At 49.9% G+C, this 20,886-nt stretch overlaps 1 protein-coding gene across 3 annotated transcripts in view; it reads right to left on the minus strand.

Moving 5' to 3' along the window:
* The window catches only part of vps13b (vacuolar protein sorting 13 homolog B), a 328,377-nt gene that overhangs the window by 73,847 nt on the left and 233,644 nt on the right, over positions 1 to 20,886 (minus strand). For all 3 annotated transcript variants that reach the window (XM_079746793.1, XM_079746792.1, XM_079746794.1), the window contains exons 38-40: positions 13,545 to 13,979; positions 2,937 to 3,139; positions 1,323 to 1,548 (exon numbers count right to left, since the gene is read on the minus strand). In XM_079746793.1, the coding sequence (XP_079602919.1) occupies positions 1,323 to 1,548; positions 2,937 to 3,139; positions 13,545 to 13,979 (864 nt within the window). The remainder of the gene's footprint in view (positions 1 to 1,322; positions 1,549 to 2,936; positions 3,140 to 13,544; positions 13,980 to 20,886) is intronic.

Below are 20,886 nucleotides of genomic sequence, written 5' to 3' on the forward strand. Positions count from 1 at the left end.
CTTAGGAAGATGACTCTGGTCTTTTTTCGCCGCATGGTGTCTCTCTAAGGCTTGGTTACATTCCTAAACGCAACAAACCATGCACTGCCATTTTCCAGATCTTCATTCTCTGGATACTTTTTTCTTACATAGATGTATTAATCCATCCATCTACATTGTGCATCCTTTCCTTCTACTGTTCCCCATTTTAATAATCTCGCTTTTCCACTTTATGTCCTCCTTCAGTCCTTTTCCGATTTACCCGTCCACCCATCTGTCCACTTCCTTCTTTCCTTCTTCCTTTCCCTCCGTCCTCCCCTTCACCTTGTGTCTGGTTGGGATGGAGTAGTTCGTTTAGGTTAGGGCCAACAAACCATGCACTGCCATTTTCCAGATCTTCTTTCTCTGGATACTTTTTTCTTACATAGATGTATTAATCCATCCATCTACATTGTGCATCCTTTCCTTCTACTGTTCCCCATTTTAATAATCTCGCTTTTCCACTTTATGTCCTCCTTCAGTCCTTTTCCGATTTACCCGTCCACCCATCTGTCCACTTCCTTCTTTCCTTCCTTTCCTTCTTCCTTTCCCTCCGTCCTCCCCCTTCACCTTGTGTCTGGTTGGGATGGAGTAGTTCGTTTAGGTTAGGGCCCCTGTCTGCCTCGTCTCGTTTGTGAAAACATGTTGTAGACAGATTGTCCTCTTGGTTCTCGTTCACTACTGTACACTCTCCTGCACCAGTCGCATATTAAATGCATCAAAGGCCTGCTGCGCAGCGCAACAAACACAGCCCCAGCCATGGATGAGAGAGTGTGTGGCTGGTTAGCGGCCAGCATGAAAAAGCCTTCTCCTCTGTGTAAAACGTGTGCATGTGTGTACTCGGAGGGTTGTGCACAAAGCACAGGGGAGAGGAATGAACATTGTTTGTCAAAGTGGAACCAGACAGGGCTTTCCAATCAATTTATAATTTTTGGGTTGTTTACAAACCTCCTCGTATTAATATTTATGTTTTTTGTGCTATACCGTGAACAATCCATTTGAAGAAGTATTTGAGCTGTTTGAAATAATGACCATTGAGAGTGTTGGTGCCAACACTTCAATGTCGGAGGATGCGGCGAATGCCAAAGGCAACACTGTACATCTTAGAAGAGTGGAAGAATTCTCATAAATAATCCCAAAAGGCAAATAAAGTTGCCTTTTGACAGCATTTGAATTACGGCCTTTCAAGGGAAAGCTTTAACCATGTATAAACCGGGGCCCGCGCCAAACCACTTCCTTAACGTTATTACACTGTCGAGTCGAAGCCCGTGTCGACCTGACAGCCGTACGCCCCTTCCCCTCACCTGAGTCCTGGATGTACTGGAAGAGGCCCGTGCGCAGGTCGTCCGAGCTGTGCTCCGTGCGCGGGGAGTCGCTGCCGTGGGAAGGCGAGGAGGGCGGGCTGGGATGGGGCCAGCCCTCCGGGGCACTGCCGCCGTCGGCCGCCCCCCATCCCTGGAGGCAAAGGTAGGCCCCCAGGTGCTCCTCCACCAGCTTCAGGCAGTTCAGATGCTCCTGACCCCAGAAGAGCTGAGGAGATAGCAGAGAAGTGAGGATGGATCGGGTTAACGAAAGAGAGACCAATGAAAGACAAAGGAAGAATAGACGGAGTATGAGTCAGGGATGTGAGGGGGAAGGAGAATTACACAAAGGCAATTACAAGAGGCGGACTACGTAGGTAGATGATGGGTTTTAATTTTTTTCCGGCCCAGAACAACAGGAAGACAAGACCGGTTGGGGCTAGTGGGGTTTACCCTGGTCATCATCATCTACTGGCGGTCCTCGCACAATGTTACCCAACGTAGCATATTCAAATGCTGGCCTGGCCTGCGGTATTCCCCTCCACTGGCTTCATCAAAGCAGGCCTGCCTGGGGTTTGGGCCTGTGATCCAGGAACATCTGACTCAAAAACACTTCGCACATGGAGCGGCCCGCCACTCGCTCGCTCCTAAGACCCGATTATGACTAAACCGTCAAAACAGGAACATTTGGGGATTTTTGCAGGTTTTTGGAAAGTGAGCCAGGGAGCAAAAGAAACCAAATCAAAAACAAAAAGAAACACAAAAAAAAAGGTATCAGGAAGGTATTCCATTGGTTTGTACTGAACCGCAAACTGCAATATGTGCAGAGGGAAATGAACAATATCGTATTAAGTGTTGAGTTGTGAGCAATGTCTCCCTTAATGGACATGCAAATGTGACCATGAGGGCAACCTGTGAAACACCATATGTGTGTTGAATGGTTGTGGGGGTTCCCCTTCAAGTAAGGTTGACCACTGAACCGGTAATAATATAGTCCACAAAAGCGGAAAGTGAAGTTTTCCGCCTGAATATTGCATAACATGTTGGCTCTGCGGAAAAACAGGCACACAAAGCATGCCTCCCCTCCAGTAATAGAATGATAATATTCCATTACTTAACCAGCAGAGGTGAATCGAGGCTACATGGGAACACAACAGTGTGTCATTCCCAGTGTCATCATTCTAGCTGAAGCTGCGGTAGAGCTTAAGGATATGACCAGCTAGGATGTCTTTGGCGCGTGCCAGTGCTTGACATCACCCATTGAATATGAAAACGAGGGCTTTGCAATTAAAGACCAGCCAAGCAAACACTTTAAACGGGTGGTCTCGATTATGCAGTGCCCCCGATGGGAACAGAGAATGTTGTCATTTTACTAACTAGGCTAACATAGACGTGTTGACTTGGGAGGTGAAACAAAAGTAACAAACGTGTAAAAGTTCAACACATTCTCTTTTGGGAACACCACACATAAAACCCCCCACAGTAACACACAAAGAGCCCACAAGCAGTGACCCTGACAACACAGCCAACAACACATCCACAGTAAGCGCCACAGTGTTGACCAGGTGCTCAGGAGGTCGCTGCATGATGACTCAGTGGGGGAAGCCTCAGCCATACCTGCAGCAGGCCTCCCTTCAGGTCCAGCAGCACTTTGGGAGGGCCCGGCTCGGCTCCGGGGCTTCCGCTGTGCCGACACCAGTTGGCCTTCAGGGCGGCGCTGCAGGAGAAGGGGCCCAGCAGCAGGCGGCTCCGCTCCTTCAGCCCGGTCCGCACTGACGCATCCTTGAGCTCCAGGAGCAGGGAGGCGGCTTGGATGGGGTCTGGCAGGGAGGGGGAGAGGGGAAGGAGGAGGTGGTGGTGGTGGTGAGTGAGTGAAAGGGTGTTCTGTGATAGAGAAAGAGCCTGGTTGTTTTAGCATGGTCAACTCCGATTGAGGGAGGTGGGCGATGTATGTAGATTGTGTAAGACGCATAAATAGGAGTGAATATTGTTCTTTCGATGTTCGTTCGAACCAAGGAATGCGTTTGAAAACAAAGCAATGAGACTTGGAAATCAAACCGACCGCTGTTTTTTTTGTGGAGGCACATGTTACTGAGACACATGTGAACCTCCAAATCAGGCCGAATGATTCCCATCCGAGCTAGGAGAAAAACCTGGCTTTGAGACATCAGGGCAGCACAACAAACAAATACATCCCTCATTAGGCCTCCAAATATAGACACATCCTGTTTCAGGGGGGGAGGTCTGAGACCGTTTAGTTTCTGCAGCAACGCTGGCTGAACCTACTTTTTCCTTTCACCTCTCAGTGTCTAAAGCCAAGGATAAGGATCTCATCACTCCACATGTAAAACGGTTAGGCTATGCTGCTTGATGGATTGAGAATGTGGATTTGTAGGAATGTACCAACCTAGATCTAGAACCTAAAACCCACAAGAGAGACAGTTTAGCAGTCCCAACCGAATCAAGCACCTAACAGAGGGACAGTATATCTGTTCTGGCCTGAATCTAGAACCTAACATGAACCAAATAAATAAGAACACCACCGGAGAGGCCATATATCCCTTTAGACCTGAATTTAGAACCTAACACCCACAACAGAGACCATATATCTCTCCAGACCTGAATCTATCGACTTAAGCTCTGGGAAACATCAGACCGCTGACATCACCTCCCAAATGTCTCCAGGAATAAAATATGTGCGGCCTGTATTACAGGTGACACAAACCAAATGTGTTAATGTGAACGAGAAGCAGAAACAGTGAGAGGCCATCAAAGGCCATCGACACCGTGAGCTATAAGAGTTGTTTGAGCAGCCGGTTTTCTTCACCAAGAAGAATGGGAGTTTTAATCAGGGCTGAACGAGCTCAGCGTTCCCTGTCGCTTCCCCTTTGCAGTACAGATGCGTCATCTTGGTCACCAAGTGTCCAGGGATAAGGGGCGGCCTACTGGGCCCATAAATCCTTGCATTGAAAGCCCCTACTATGGGCGTTGCACAGATCGTGGTCAGCTAGATCCAGAGCTATAGCTTCATTAGTGGCAACAGTAGTTACAGCAGGACTCCATTTGGAAGCATTATTACCCTGAGTGACTAATAATACCCTGGGAAGAGGCTTATAATGGCCCTTAAGACTTGGATGCCGGTCTGGGAAACCCAGCATCCGAGGATGTTAGACTACTTGTTTTATATGGTTCTAGGGCACTGGGGCTTGAGCATAGGGTTCTCTCTGGTGATTAGATAATGAAGGACAAATGTGCAGTAAGAACATAGAAACAGGCAAGTGCAGCTCCGATCTTTATAAATTAGGAATAGATCAAGATAAAGAAGGAGAGTGAGAGGGAGAGCACGGATTGGAGGTTCCGAGTAAGGCATCTAGGCTTGCTGGAGGTATTAAGGAATCTCTTAGTCAGACACTAGGGCCCAGAAACATGACAGGGGGCTTTCAGTGTGAGGAACCTCTCTCACATATAAATCTTCCCTACCCTGCAGTGAGTCATCTCTCTCAGGGTCGACACTGTCAATAAATGCTGGCGGTATACCTGTTTATCGCCGGCCCAGAAACACAGGGAGAGGGAGCAGTTGAGGACTAGTGCTGAGTCACAGAGGCCAGGTTATTTCATCGATTTATCAGACGTCACTGAGGGAAAAATCCCAGGGTGAGGGTGGTGGAATAACACATCTACATCACTCACATCTCTATGATCCCCATCTCTTTTACAGAGAAACATAGTCATACATTTGTGCAAATAAACATACGCACATCTACAAGTGTAATCACATTCTCACATGAAAAGACACACACATGCATGCGCAGACAGCCACCCACAGCATGCATCACAGCCCTCTCTCACTTACCATGCGTCATATCATTTATGGTCCATCAGACCGCAACATCCCCGCATTAAACACCAGCTGCAGCAGCCACCACACTCTTAATGAACACCCTAATTCTGAGTGCTTTAATGGCGGGGTGTTCCCCTGTTTTCCCCCTCACTCAGTATCAGCATCCATCTGGGCAAACACTATCGTCGGGCAGAGAGGCAGAGGGACCGAGCCAGGCGGAGGAAACGGGGAAAAATCAATCACCTCCTCCTCTCATTGTGTTTATTTTGTCCCTCTTTCTCCTCCTCCTCCTCCCGCTCGGCCCGTGTTCTCCCGTGACCTACTGAGGGCCAAGGGCTCCGGGGGGCCCTGTGACGGTGCGTGGCTGAGCCGTGACGTGCAGCCGAGGGACAGGCAAGAGGTCCTCAGAGTGGGGAGGGATGCTCACTGACTGACACTTTGCGTCGAGTGGAAGTGAATGTGGGTTGGTGCAGTGTAATCATTTGTGATTCTGCCAGAAGGGCTGCCTGAGAGAAGTTCAGACATGAGTGGTGAAAGGAGTGCAGGTACAAAGCAGGGTAAAAAGAAAGAAGGACAGACAGTGAAACACAGAGAGGATGACATCATGCTAGAAGGGAAAGGATGGCGGAGACAGCAGTAGCAGTAGAGAATACGGAAGGATTCTGAGTTGGGTGGAATCTTGTATGGATGGATTAAAGTAGCTACGCCCCACGCACGCAAGCACGCACGCACGCACGCACGCACGCACGCACACACACACACACCATGCATGCCATGTAGACTGGCAAATATTTGCTGATTTGCTGAAACTAGAGATGTAATGCCGTGAAACAGGGACAGACAAGAATGTGATACAAATGCCACAACAATGCAGTCGACTCATGGAAAAGACATATAATCACTCACACACTCACGCATGCATTGCATGCACACACAGCTCAAACTGCAGAAATGGACAGCTGTTTTCTCCAAGGTGGGCTGGATAGTCAGCCCTTTATGAGTCAGGTTTTAACAAAAGTGTCTCTCTGGGATCCAATGAAATATATCACTGGATTTAAAAGCACCTCATCTGGGTAAGCAAAGACACACTCCCATACAAACATTGATATTGACACAAACTAGATCCAACATTTCACCTCATTTCACAAGAAGGGGAAACACAGAAAACATAATAGCACATGTCTATGTCTGTGCATTTAGTGAAAGGATGCTCTGTGAACCTGGAATGAATTGGGATATGTTGGTGACAATCATGTACTGTGGCCTAGATACACACAGAACAGGTCCTGTGCTGACCTTTGCTACAAAAAAAAAAACTCACAGAAAAAGTCTGTGCCTACCCAACCACAAAACCGCACCCCCCATCAAACTCATGCATGTACACATAAATCCCCTTCACACACACACACACACACACACACACACACACACACACACACAAACAGGCTGACTGCATCCCCCTTCCGATGCGGTCATGGGTTTGCTGGGTCGGATGGAACTGTTCGCCACAGGCCCGATACAAGCAACCCGCCGGGGAGGAGATAAGGGGAAGAGAAGCTTGATTTACGGTGCTGGCTTCTCCCCGGCAGACGCCATCTGACCACGGCCAGGCTGATTTATGCATCGCCACTCGCTGTTATCAATTAGAAGCACCCTAAAAGGAGTGGTTACCTAACTGGTCCCCTCCCCCCCCCACATCCCACCCACCTCCGCCTCTGTCCCGTGGGGGGGGGGGGAGGGTCTCGGATGGCGTGGCTAATAGACGTAATATACTGTCACTAACCGCAGCTAGAACGCCACCACTGGCTCACCACAGGAACGCTACAGAGGAGCGTTGGGCTGGCCTGGGCCGCCATCCCCGCCGTTCAGGGGGGCTGGATGTGTGTGTGTATGCGTGTGTCTTTGTGTGTGTGTGTGTGTGTGTGTGTCTGTGTGTTTGTGAGTGCGTCACCCAGAAGCGGTTAAAAATAACCCGTAGGGAGCTGATAAGATGCACATGGAGGGGAGCCGAGGGGAGGCAGTGACGGTTGCGCCACAGCAGTGAGTGATGTCTGCGGGAGGAGACAGCTTCAGGAGTGCGTATTTCTAAAGCATTTCTGCGGAGCGTCTTTGAAAGTAAATCCCTAACTTGTTTGCAGCATGACGTGCGGGAAGGCTTGGGAAGTGACGCCCCTGGGGTGTCGCTGTTTATCATTGTCAGTAGCAAGAGACTACGAGACGACACAGGGAAATAGGAAAAGTAAATAAGCTCCTTGAGAACGGTGACTCAATGTTCTTTACGGCGGCCGTCACTTTTGTACTAAATGAGTAGAAGTTATGAGCGTTTAAACAATAAAAAACACATCGCTTCGTCGTCTGAATCTAAATCAACCCCGAGATCTGTTCTCTCTCTAAATCAATTTGGTCTGTGGAAAACAATGGCGGGGAAAATCGTTTGACAACCTTGGTAATTGACGTAAAGCCCCTCTATGTTTTATATGGCCAAGCGCATCGAAGCAGCGTTATTATTATTATTATACGTGATATAAACCAATTTCCCACAAAAATGATGTCTGCAGAGAAACAACTGCACAGCGTAGGTTTAAGGAAGTCCTTTGGAGGGAAAAACCGTTGACACTTTACTTCACTTATCTGTTCTTACTGCACGAGCCATACCTCCTTAATGTGCCCAGGTTACCGGTTCTCTTTCCACCAATTACATCAGTGTATCGGCCAAGCCACCGGGTACATACTGGGATAGCACCAGCATGTACAACAGATTTCCTTCAGCCTTCTCCGCATGACATAACTGTTTATATTAATGCAGTGAAAACAGCATAATGGTTTAGATGGTCAGATCACAGCGGGGATCATACCTCCACCAATCGAAACCTTTTCATGTTTCGTCTGGGCTTCCCCGGCACTATTGAAACAAGCCAATTTGATTGACGGCGTAAGAGTGGCTTAAGTTCTGCAAACCAAACAAACTGACGTGATCCTAATTCAGAAATCAACCAGGGAAACAAAACAAGGGGAGAAAAAAATTGAAAAAAGATTTTGTAATTAATGTGTGGCTTTCACGTTGTTCCACGGGCAGAAGTTTCCCTTTACGGGTCTAGCTGACTAAAGCACCAAGATGGAGCGCCAAGATGCTTCCAAAAGGGCTAGGCACTGGGCAGATGTGGGCTTCTGCGTGTGTGTGTGTGTGTGTGTGACCTGTATGCTTCCGATACATTTGATGTACAAGAGACGTCAACGTAAGAATATGGAGATGCGATTCCATGTTTAAATTGAAGAAATCATAATGAGTGATATGAATACGTGTGTATATGGGAATATATGCACATGGTATATGCATGCATGCGTACTCTATGTTTAGTAGGTCAGTGAGGTTCAGGGTTCAGTATGCATCCTTATAAAGCTGCTTGTGTATGTGTGTGTCTGTCCTTGTGTAGGTGTGTGTGTGTGTTTGTGTGTGTGCGAGTGTATGTGTATAGGTATTTGTATCTTTGTGTGTGTGTGTGTGTGTGTATGTGTGTGTGTATGCACGTAGGTGTGTGAGTGTATATTTGTCAATGTGTTTGTGTGAATATATGTGTCCATGTGATTGCACGTGTGTCAATGTGTGTGTGTTTGTCGTCATGTGTGTATGTGTGTGTGTATGCGTCTGTATGTGTGTGTGTGTGTGTGTGTGTGTGTGTGTTCCAAGACTACCAGGGGCTGCTGCTGCCTGGGCAGTCAGACAGAGAGCCTGGAGATTACTGAGGGTCTTGTTTCATGGACTCTCGGAACATCTGTTCTCTCTCTCACACTCCCTCCCTGCTCCCGCTCTCTCCCACTGAACTGTAGGTGCCCCCCTGCCTTGGGGTGGGGGGTTTTGGGGGGGGTGGGGTGGTTGAGGTAAGAATGCGGGGTCCTCCACTTGCTTTTCATTAACACAGGATCTGGTAACACACCTCACTGTCAACCTAATCCCCACCTCTCTCCATCTTGTCCCCTGGCAGAGAGGGCGGGGGTTACTGGGGGCTGACATGACTAGGTACAGAACCCCAGATGGTCCCTGGGCGCTGCGCAGGGGGATATGGGGGTCTTCACCCCGTCTCACTGCAGACATCCACAGCTGAGGAGGAAAGATGGCGGCGGAGGCACTCTGGGCTCTGAATGAGTCCTGTTGGGCGTCTGCTCGCCTCAAGATCATCCATTACTCCTCCTCTTGATGTTTTCACTGTTTGACACGTTGCCGCTTACTTTATCTCCCTTGCCTCTGCCTCCGTTTCCTCTCCGGTACTCCTGGACCCGGAGAACATACTTCTCTGTTGCTGTTCCCATGTCTGGCCATTTATCAACTTCGCGATTTTTTTTTTTTTACCGCAGATTTCATTTTCTCTGTGCTCCACTGCTCACCCTTCCCGACCTTTCTCCGATCTATTCCTGTCATTCCCCCCCACTCCCCCCTGCTTCTCTTGGTTCCCTCACTTGTTTTCCTTCATAATTATATTCCATCAACCCAACCTTCCATGCCCCTTGTCTCCACCTCTCCTCCCCCTTCTCCGCCTGCTCCTACTCCTCATCATCCTCCTCCTCCTCCTCCTCCCCATCCCACTCCTCCTCCTGCTGCTCCAACTCTTCCTCCTGCTCCTCATCCACCTCCTGCTCCTCCTCCCCCGCCTCCTCTTTCTCCTGCTCCTCCTCTTCCTCCGGCTATTCTCCTGGCCCCTGTGATGCCACAGGTCCTGTGAGGCTTCATTAATCTCAACCTGCCATCGGAAGAGGCCCGCAGCGCTACAGAAACAGCAGCAGCAGCGGCAGCAGCAGTAGTAGTCGTGGCACTACATTCTCCTGTCTCACATCTCTCATGTATCGACCGCTCCCAGGGGGGTCATCCACGCTGACTTATTATGCCGGCCGCGGCGCTTGACCTAACAGAAAGGGGAACCCCGGGCCCTTTATCGTGCCGAGGTATCTGCTTTCAGGGGTACGGGGACGGCGGGCTTGAGAGGGGAGCGCGTGGTGAGTGATGGGAGGCGTTGGAGCGCAGGACGGCGGCAGGCCCAGAGAGGTCTGTTGTCACCGGGAGATCAGGCTGCGTAATCTCAGGCTGTTTGTCTCGCGCGCCATGGCAGCCAATCTGGAAACACTCTATCAGAGAACCTCCCCGGGGCAGCGGAGCGGCAGAGAGACACGGAGAGAGAGACAGAGACGGGGATAGAGAGAGAGAGAGAGAGCGAGAGAGAGAGAGAGAGTAAGAGAGAGAGACAGAGACAGAGAGATGGACAGAGAGGGAGAGAGAGAGACAGAGAGAAAGAGAGAATGAGAGAGAGACGCATGTCACGCTGTGACAAAGATCTACAGTAGAGGGCCTATTAAGAGCCTCGGTGCGAAAATAAGAATTTTCTATTTAAATAAACAAGCTGTGGATGAAAAATATGAAAACCGAAGAAGTAGGAAGAAAGTAAGAAAAAGAAAAAAAAAAAGGAAGGAAAAGCTATTCTGAAATATATTTGGCAGTGCGTGCGTATCATTTACAGGTGCATTAATGCCGATGGGGCCGCGGCTAACCAATGCACAACCAGGCCTCTCCAGGGCAGCACCAGATCCCTCTCTGTAGAGGGCGTCCGAGGGAAGGCTGAGGGCTGGGTGACGGTGGCTGGAGGAAACATGTTGACAGCAGGCCGTTGTCACACGACATGACAGCATCGCTTTCAGAGCGGCTTTTGCAATAAGTTGTTGCAGAGCAGATATTCATATCGTGTTGGCACGTGCCAGGGCCCTGAGGTGTGCGAGTGTGTGAGTGTGTGAGTGCGTGCGCACACACACCCACAAACACCTCAGGGCGTGTGTGCGTCCAATCAGGCCGTAATATCCTGTGTGCAGCGGTGGCTCAGTTTCAAGGTGCTGGCAATCACAAGGAGAACAGTACAGCGAGGCGCGTGTTTGCGCCACCATAATCCACACTCGCTCTGTTTAATAAACACGAGAAAGGAAGCCGCTCGACTGCGTTTCTGCCGGCCTTACGTTTCTCTACAGAAAGGCGCCGGTGCCGGCGAAACGAGGAATCACAATCACAAAGTGAAACGAGACACAATGTTGCATTGGTGGGGGGGGGGGGGGGGGGGGGGGGGGGGGGGGGAATACGCAGGGTCAACTTTCATATCTGTACAATTGCCTCTGAAAGTATATTTGCTTTTTCCATTACGTTCCTTTGCTCTGTGTTTTCCGACTGCGTTTGTTGTAGTCGACACATCAAACGCTGGCGGGCCCGGAGCGGTGCGAGCGCTGGCGAGCTTTGGCGAGGGGCGCGCGGCGTGGAGCATTGTCTCACCGTGCAGTTATGCCGATTCGGGTAAACAAAGTGCAAATTGTTTGAGGTTTTAATTAAAAATCTCGACAATCACTTTATCTGGAGTAACCCTATATAACCACATCTGTGGAGCAGATGGGCTGCGCTCCGGGAGTCTGGCCCTAGCCACTCCGTTGTCTTATCCCCGTTTCTCTCCGGTCCTTAACCCCCCATCCGCCCATCCCCGCATCTCCTCAACCCCTCACCCCCCCCAGGCGTGATCGCCAGGACGCTCTGCCCACCTGATGCTGTGGTTTAGCGTCGAGCCCACCTAGCCTGGTGCTCCTCTGGGGAGCGACTGGGCCTTAAACCATCATAGCCGGAGCCAAAGGCCAGGAGAGGCGTCCGACGTGTGTTGGTTTATGTTAGCATTAGCCGTAGCGAACGTGGAAACACTGAGGAAGCATCCTGGAGGCTAGAAGGTGTTGACATAGGGTTTCGGGTTGGGCGCTTATCGACATGGAAAAACTTGTACTTACACGTAAAACGTGTACTTGTACGTACACACATACACACACATGCATGCATGGATGTGGAAACGCACACAAAACTCACACTTGCACTCACACAGAGAAACATGTCCACATGGCCTCCACATACACATCCTCATCAAAGCCCGGGGTTCCAAGAGAAACACAAACATCTCACTTTACAGTTTACTGACAGTCCGTCTTGTTCTTGGCCTGCTGCGGCCATGCTAGCACGCGTACAAGGCCGGTGAGATGAAAGGGATACTACTGCAGCAGCGATACGGGCTCTCTCTCTCTCTCTCTGCCTGGCCGTCGAACCCCATCCATGCAGCACAACCTGAGCAGGATGTCTTCGGGCCATCAGAGAGGGCACGGCGGAAACAGAGATCCAAACATGAGGAAGGAACAGGGGATCAACAAAGCGACAGAGAGGGAGAGGCCACTGATTGATTCGATTTGCAATACGGCCTCGCATCCCGTGACGATGATGGACTGGTTTAATGGAAATTAACAAACAAATATTTGCCGTAAAACCAAAAAAGAAACACAACCATGTGTTTAATGAAAGCGGATTTATATGACCCTCTGAACATCTGTCGAACAAAAACACATTCCTTCGCCAGCGTGCCGTTGTAATGGCCTTGTTTCTGACGTTACGGTGGGTTGAGATAAATATAGAAGTTTCTATTGTGGTTTTAAATGGAAAGAAGCGTCCTTGGATGAATTAACAAAGCAACCAGAGGAAGCAGATCGCCGTCTTTTAATGATACATGTCACTGGATCCAAACCCATGAGGTGAAACAGAAGTAGATCTTCGCCGAGAGGCGTAATTAAAAATGGCAGGTCACACCGTGGCCTGTCCTTGTGTCAGTTCAGAAGACATTTGGTTAGACTTTGGACCCTGGAGGGCCGTGAGCCCAATGTTAAATCTATTGGAAAGTTGAGTACTTTTTATTTTTATCCAAACACGCATTAAGGAACGGACATGTGGCGAGCCGAACGACAAACAAACGTGCATTAAAATACCCTGGCGGACTGGGAAAACGAGATGAGGTCAGCGTGTTATTGGGAAAGGCGGTGGCTTGACCATTAACCGTGCGGTTAAGTTTGTGGAATGGGATCTTATTTTCAACAATAGTAAAACTAAAGGCTTTGTGTTTTCTACAGTGGGCTTAGGCGCAATTATTGGGATATAATGTTGATTTTTTTAATGCTGTATATGGACTAGACAATAATGCTACAACATAAAATGCTGAAAGCCTCCCAGGCATTATTTGAACTAAAATGCAGGCCTGTAAACTCCAAGTCCCAATGAATGTATGTGCATCGCGTACCACAAGGGACTAGGCCTTGCTCATAACTTTGAATCATTAGACAGTTTGCCTATACAGGGCCTTTATGTGACCTTTTAAACCTTATAAATTATATTGTTTCATAAAACATCTAAAGTCGGTGAGTCGTCAATCCAACGGGAGTCCACATACATATAAGGCAACTAATAACCTGGGGTGCACTGCATTATTACAATCCATATTTCAAAGTCAACCAACAAGACACATATACGATGGTTCATCCATCTATATGGTACAACTCACCTTCCATCCTGGGACCAGGCTTCATGTTCAGACTGGCCTTCATGGCCGACACCGACAGCGTCACGCTGGGCTTCATGGCGTGGGATTCCGTCTCCATGGCAACCACGATCTGGCCAGTCTGGAGGGAGACCTTGTGGAAGGGCACCACCGGGGCACGGAGCACGCTGCTCGCCGTGCCCGCGGCGGAGGCCTGTTGGTGGGGGGCTGAGCGGAGAGTGCTGGGGGTTCTGGAGGGCGCTCTGGTGCTCTTGGTGGGGGACGAGAGAGGGGAAGGCGAGGAGGAGGAGGACAAGGAGGAGGAACAGGGGGGTTTGTCCCAGCCCTCGGTAGCCCAGAAGTTGGGCAGGACCCTGGTCATGTAGGCCTTGGCCTGCTCCAGCTTAGCCAGCGTGGGGCTCACCTTCAGGGGCCGTGAGAGCTCCAGGTTCAGCTCAGCTGGGGAGGGAAGATGGATGGGGGAATAAAGAGAGAGCAGGAGGGGAGAAAGGTAGAAATGGAATAATGAAGTTAGGATGACATAAGTTGACAATGCGTTCATAAAAACGATGACAGAGGAGCTTATGGAACATGCTCACTCCCACACGTGGCTTTTTCCAAGTTCCACAGTATTACCAATGGTAATAAAGTAAAGGACCAATGTTAACTTATCACCATCCATCATATATAATAGATAGATCATAAAAGTTGCAGGTGACGCAAGTAACTTCATCCCTCAGAGCTTTTTTTCCCGGCCATACGAGGCAGTGGAAACTACCAGCAGTTGGCTCTGTCAAACCAGCACCACTGGAAATCCACAAGAGGATGCTCTGACAAGCACGGTGGGTGGAATTTTCAGGCTTCCAGGCTTTTTCTGAAAGCTCCAAATATTGACAGACTGGACAGTACACATTAATCAAAATGCATTTAAACCTATGAATATTCAAATCCAATGAAAACAGATTGTGGTGTTTTCTCTAGAGTAGATCTGCAGGGTTCCTAAATTGGTGGTAAAACATTTAATAGGACTGGAAAGCCAGAGGAAAGCCAGTGGAAAGCCTTTGGGCAGCCGATCAGAAGCAACCTAACAAGACTTAAAGGTACAAAGAGGAAGCCATGGACAGACAGCGCTGTGCAGGAATGACAGAGTACCGCAGCGCTAGCATCCTGCTTCCTGATAGGGGTATCAAAGATATATATTTCTATCCATGATAGGGATATTAATATCCGATCTGGTTCCTACGAAGGACGTAACAACGACAGACTCTTAAAAACCTTTGTCAGGAAAAAGCCAGACCCTCGTAAACTACGACAGCTTGACTAAAATGAAGTGGAGGGAAAAGACAGGGAGAAAAAAAGGCTGAACATAGCGTAGATCAGAAACCAGGCTTTTTATGACAAGCTTTTTCCAATTGGTTACCCTGGATAAACAGGAAACAAGTGATTGTAGTCAACGATGGAGCACGGGCACAGCGGAGTTGTTGCGCCCTGGCATGTGAGAGCCCTTTATAGCGCTGCAACATATGCGACGCTGCCTGGGTACCACGGCTCATACATCACACTTTGAAGTCCCCCCTGTCGATCAAAAAGGGGAGCGCTTTGCATGCAAGACTCCGCTGAAAAGAGCGCAGCTGCGGGAGCTCTCGTCGCTCACAGAGGGAGCATATCGTCACGCACGTGCACACACACACACACACAGACACACACACGGTTCCTTCACGTCCGTCTCGCTGTGACCCTCTACCGTGACACGACTGAGTAGCCGATTACGATCTCTCCTCCGTGCCAGCCGCATTAATCCCAGAATGCTTAGCCCTTCTCCCGTTATATCTGCCTCTCTCCCCTCTTCTTTTGCTACTCCTTTTCCCCCTCTTCAAACTGCACTCCTACTAGGAGTCGGCCCGTCAAACACTCGGTTGGGAACTGCTGAGGCAGAGGCACCGGCTCCACGGAGCCTTCCATCAATTCCATGACCCCCGTTTTCCACTTGCGCTTCCACTTGTGTAGCGGTGATGTTGGTGGTGGTGGTGGTGGTGATGGAGAAGGGAGCAAGTGCAGCTGGTCTTCATGCTCTCATTAAGGAGCCTGTGTTTAGAGGGCTTTAAGAGCTTTAGTCCTATCCCCCCCCCCCCCCCCCCCCCCCCCCCCCCCCCCCCCCCCACCCCCCGCCTGCCCCTCGAACACCACCCAGACCATACCAACCCAAAAGCACCCTCCTTCCCATCTTCTCCCAGGTAGTAGAGCCAGGGGTCCGGAGCGCCCACACCCATACACGCGCACGCACACACAGCCAAACAAACAGACAGACTCACAAAGAAACACACACACAAGCTCGTACAAACACACAGGTGCATGCACATGTACTCGCACACACACACACTTCTTCCCCTAGCCCAAGGTAGGCTTTCCGGACCTAATCCGGTGGAAGTGCGGCGCGTGGATCAGGGGTTGGTGGGGAGAGGGGTTGTGTGTGCAGTGTGGAGTGTGTGCAGTGTGGCTTATCATTTCCAGTTGACTTATCACCGGGAAGCTCTCCAGTGCTGGAATTAATACCCTTCCCCCCCCCCCCCCCCCCCAGCCACTGACTTAACTCTGGTCTCTCTCTCCTTCCCCTCCCTCCTCCTCCATCGATGCTAAAGCTGGTTCTGATCTCCTTGGACTAGCTTGGGTCAGGGTGGGGGATGAGGGGGCGGGCTGGCTCTCGGTGTGGACCTAGAGTGCTGGTCCTGATTAGGGAGAGGGTGGGGGTTCTGTTGTATTCTCTCTCTGCATTCCCGGGCCTTCCATGACCTGAGCCGGGTTGTGCAACTTATTACCTGCTTAACATGTCAGAACCCTGACACACACTGACACACATATACAGGCACGCACACACACACAACTTTTTACCTGCTTAACCTGGCAGAACCCCGACACACTCACACTCACACAAACACAAATGTGACTACACAATTTACATATTTAACCCCTACTTGGGGAGAACGTTGTGCAGCCATACACTAATCCTTCCTTCAGGCGAGAGTGACGTTCGCTAGGAAACGTGCCTTTAATACTGACGAGGAATTCTGCGACTTTCCCTTTCTTTGTTGAATTCACTATACCCAGATATAATAATAACCTTAAAACATCCCTTGACAAAGATAAAAGCATTGTAATAGTTTATCTCAAAACACTTGACCGATAAAAGTGGCTGATAGGAAATGTATAATTCATTTTATAAAAGGATGTCTTTCAAATTATATTAGATTAGTTTCAACTTTATCCGCATTGAACAACTGCAAGTACCAGACAACCAAATGTAGTTTAGCATGTAACCATAAGTGCAATAATGCATTAACAAAATAAGGTAGGCAGTTTAACATTCATTTTCAATGACCAAGTTCAATCAGGTGCAGCAGTGCAGAACAGAAGCGGCGCTAGTCACCTGTTGAACAAAACAAATCCTGTCTCACCGGCTGATTTTACTGAATCTGCCAGCCCATAAACCGAAAATGACAGGGCGGATGGAGTATATCCGCATCGAAGCGGTCTGAACTGTCAGGGAACTCCCAACGCTGAGTCAAACAGGCAGTCACAGGGGCCGCACTGTCCCCAGCCTGCCCTCCTCTTTCCCAGGCCCCATCTGCACGGTTTGCCCCCTCTCCTGAATCCCTAGAGCAGCCAACGGAGCGCATCGCCACTTCTTTCCCTTCCCCTATTCTTCTAGTTTTTTTTTTTACTCGTGTGGATCGGTGTCAAAGGATGAATCTTTCACAGGTCTCCAATAAAACAACAGCAGATCATTGTGCAGCCCAGTCCACGTACATCCCAGTCAGCCCCCCACCCAAACCACTCCACCACTACCCGATCCCGGCTATCCTGTCCTGCATTAGCCTTCGCTGAGGACTGTACGCCTGTGTGTGTGTGTGTGTGTGTGTGTGTGTGTGTGTGTGTGTGTGTACTTGTGATACAGCCCTTATGATGATGTTTCCATGAGGTTTTAGTATCCAGGCCGTGTAGCGACAGAGAGAGGAAACCTTAAACCTCATAACAGGAGGAACAAAAAAAATGAAACGAATACGGAGCGACACCAACTATTTACAAGCCATGACCGACTTATACGTCTGACAGGCAAACCTACAAATTCGTATTTTGACGTGGTGGAACTATAACGTTAAACTAGCGATCTCTCTCCCCAACCACTGACTTAACTCTGTTATTCGGTCTCTCTCATTTAAGCACTAAACCCCTCCCAGACTACATAGGATGACCTGCAGCACCTACTAAAGTATCTCTCTAGCAGTGCGCTTTCAACGTGGCTCCACATAAGAGCCTCAGGTGGGCACGGGTTGTGGATGGAGGGGTTAAATAAAGAGGGGAGAGGATCACAAGAAACGGGAGTCGGCTCTATTTATTACCAGGCCTGGAATATCAAAGGGAGCACTTTTCACGAATGGCAACATTTCACACTCAGAGACACTGACACCCACACACGCATATATAAAGACACAAGCACACACACACACAGACGCACAAACGCACGTGTACGTACACACACACACACACACACACACACGGAGGGGACCAGTGTTATTATAACAAACCCTTTGGCTTCCAGAGCGGGATGAAGGGCTACCCTAACCTGTAGCTGGTGGGTCTGAGGGGAGGCGGGGGGGGGCAGGGTACAGGGTGGAGGTGGAGGTGGAGATGGGGTGGTAGGTTGGTGTTGGGGTTTGAATGCCTCTGAGGAACCTCTGTGGAGCGGGCCCTAATGTGAACAGGCTGCAGACAGGCCCCTCTCAGGTGTCAGCCTCCATTAGCACCGGCTGAGGCGGGGCTGACACACACACACACGCACGCACGCGCACACACACACGCACGCACGCACGCGCGCACACACGCACGCACGCACGCACACACGCACGCACGCACACACATTCAATATGCTTCTTATTTTGCTTATTGTAGAGAATGAAAACGGGGTCATTGTGTGACACTGTCCCTGCTTTGAACCTGCATCAATGTATATTTTTCTGTCTGAAGGTGTTCACTTGTGTGTTGTTTTAAGAGAGAGAGAGAGAGAGAGAGAGAGAGAGAGAGAGAGAGAGAGAGAGAGAGAGAGCGGGAGAGAGAGAGACACACACACACACCATCACTGTTTTCATTGCCGCCCTGCATCGCTGCCTCCTCCTCCCCAGCGCTCTCCTGCCTGACTCTTGACACCGTGCTGCCAGTGTCAGACACAGGTGTCAATGCCTCAAATTACACGGGGCACCAACGCATCTGCCTGCCTGTGTCTGTGCTTTTACTGGTGTGTGTGTGTTGGTCTGTGGGAGGGTATGTGTGCGTCTGTGTTTTCCCAGAGTGCAGTCATGTCCTTGGGGTTATTTTCCCTATTCCTTTCCCAATGCCACGGGTCTAAATAACACAAAGGCCCCCCGGCAGGTGAGGCTGGTGTCGCGGGACTGGGTTGGGTTGGGTGAGGGGGGTGCCATCTGCCTCACATTAGCCCGTGGTTAGGGATGGTCGGCGGGGCCACGGCTTGTATACAGTAACTGACAACGTTTCTGCGCTGCCTTGCCGTTGACGGGATCCAGGGAACCCACAGGGTAATGCGTCCAATTTGTTCAGGCTAATCTATCACCTGCAGCGCTCGCCCCCGCCGCGCGCGGGGCTAAGTGGAGAGAGAAGGAGAGAGTGAGATAGAGACACAGAGAGGGAGAGAGAGAGAGAGAGAGAAAGAGGGGGAAAGAGGTAGAGGGATAGAGAGAGCAAGTGAGAGATAGAGACAGAGGGAGAGCGAGTGAGAGAGAGGGATATAGAGAGAGAGAGAGGGAGAGAGAGAAAGGGGGGGGAGAGAGAGACGTGGCCGCTCGCCCTCCGCAAGTGGGAGCGCTAACATCGCTGGAAGGGCTGGCTGACCCAGAAGGAGCTGGGGGATGAACTTTGTCGCGGGAAAGAAAGTGAATGTGTGTGTGTGTGTGTAGGGGGGGAGAGACGGTATGTGGTGTGTGCGTGTGCATGTGCAGTTGATGGTCAAGCCTTGAGCCTGCGACCTTCCGGATGCTAAAGCAACTGACATCTGCTAGCGTTCTAGAATGAACCGTAGCGAGGCTGCGGTGGGTTTATGTGTTTATACATCATGTATAGATCTACACACACGCATGTGGGTATGTTCTTTTTTGGGGTGTTTGCATACATATATGTGCGTTGTGTACGTGTGTGTGTGTGTGTGTGTGCAGGGGTACATCTGTGTATTTGCATGTGTGTGTATGTGTGTGTCTTTGTGTGTCTTTGCGTGTGCGGAGTGGTTAGTGAGTGACAGCTCAGTGTTAAGACCTCATCGAGTTTACAGCACAAGCTGGGACGGCTTCCCAATGAAGCATCCTTGGGAAGGGCTTCTCTGATTGGTCTTGTTGTGCGCTCAGCGAGATGCTGTTCAAATTGTAAGCACATTGTTGTAAACACGCCACTGCGCTCTGCGCCTGGGCCGCGGTGAGGCCCATCGAATGTGAAATGTGGTCAACTCCAACTAGAAGCCGCCCGCAAATAACACATACACCGTCGTCACATGGTGCACACATGCATGCACACAGGTGGCCACACCTCACATAACTAATTAGCATTTAATAACCGTTTCCATACCATTTCTGACATGGTATCTGTGGAAATGATTGGCCATATTTCCAGGCCCTGGGGTTAAGGCAGTGTGAGCCTCTTTCCCAAGGCTGGTGAATAAACTTTGATCCTCCTGCCGTCTCCACCTCCACACTCTGTCGCCCCCAGATAGGAAAGACAATCCCCTTCAGGCAGGAGCCATCTAACGAGACTACAAGCTCACTGAGATCAACTCAACTCCTCTTCCTAAAGAGTAGCCGTGTGTGTGTGTGTGTGTCCATGTGTTATGTTGACTGAGTGTATCTGTCTATCCATGTGTATCTTGGATTGTATGTGTGTCCCTGGGTGTATTTGTGTGTTCCTGTGTGTGTGTGGGTCCATGTGTGTGGTTGCCTGTGTGTGTCTGTCTGTGTATGCGTGTGTGTGTCCTGGAGCGCGTGTGTCCCTTTGTATGTGTCCCTAGGTGTGTGTGTGTGTGTTCCTGTTTGTGTGTGTGTATATGTGCATGTGTGTGTGTGTGTGTGTGTGTCTCTCTGAGTGAGTGAGTGAGTAAGTATGTAAGCGTGGGAGAGAAGGAATCAGTAGCATGTGTGGTCAATTCTAGATGTTTCCAACAGAGCCCGACCCAGGGCAACCACACACTGAGCCTGGCTCTTCTCTAAGCAGTGTGTGTGTGTGTGTGTGTGTGTGTGTGTGTGTGTGTGTGTGTGTGTGTGTGTGTGTGTGTGTGTGTGTGTGTGTGTGTGTGTGTGTGTGTGTGTGTGTGTTA

Source organism: Pollachius pollachius (assembly GCF_949987615.1).
Source record: "Pollachius pollachius genome assembly, chromosome: 1".
NCBI lineage: Eukaryota > Metazoa > Chordata > Actinopteri > Gadiformes > Gadidae > Pollachius > Pollachius pollachius.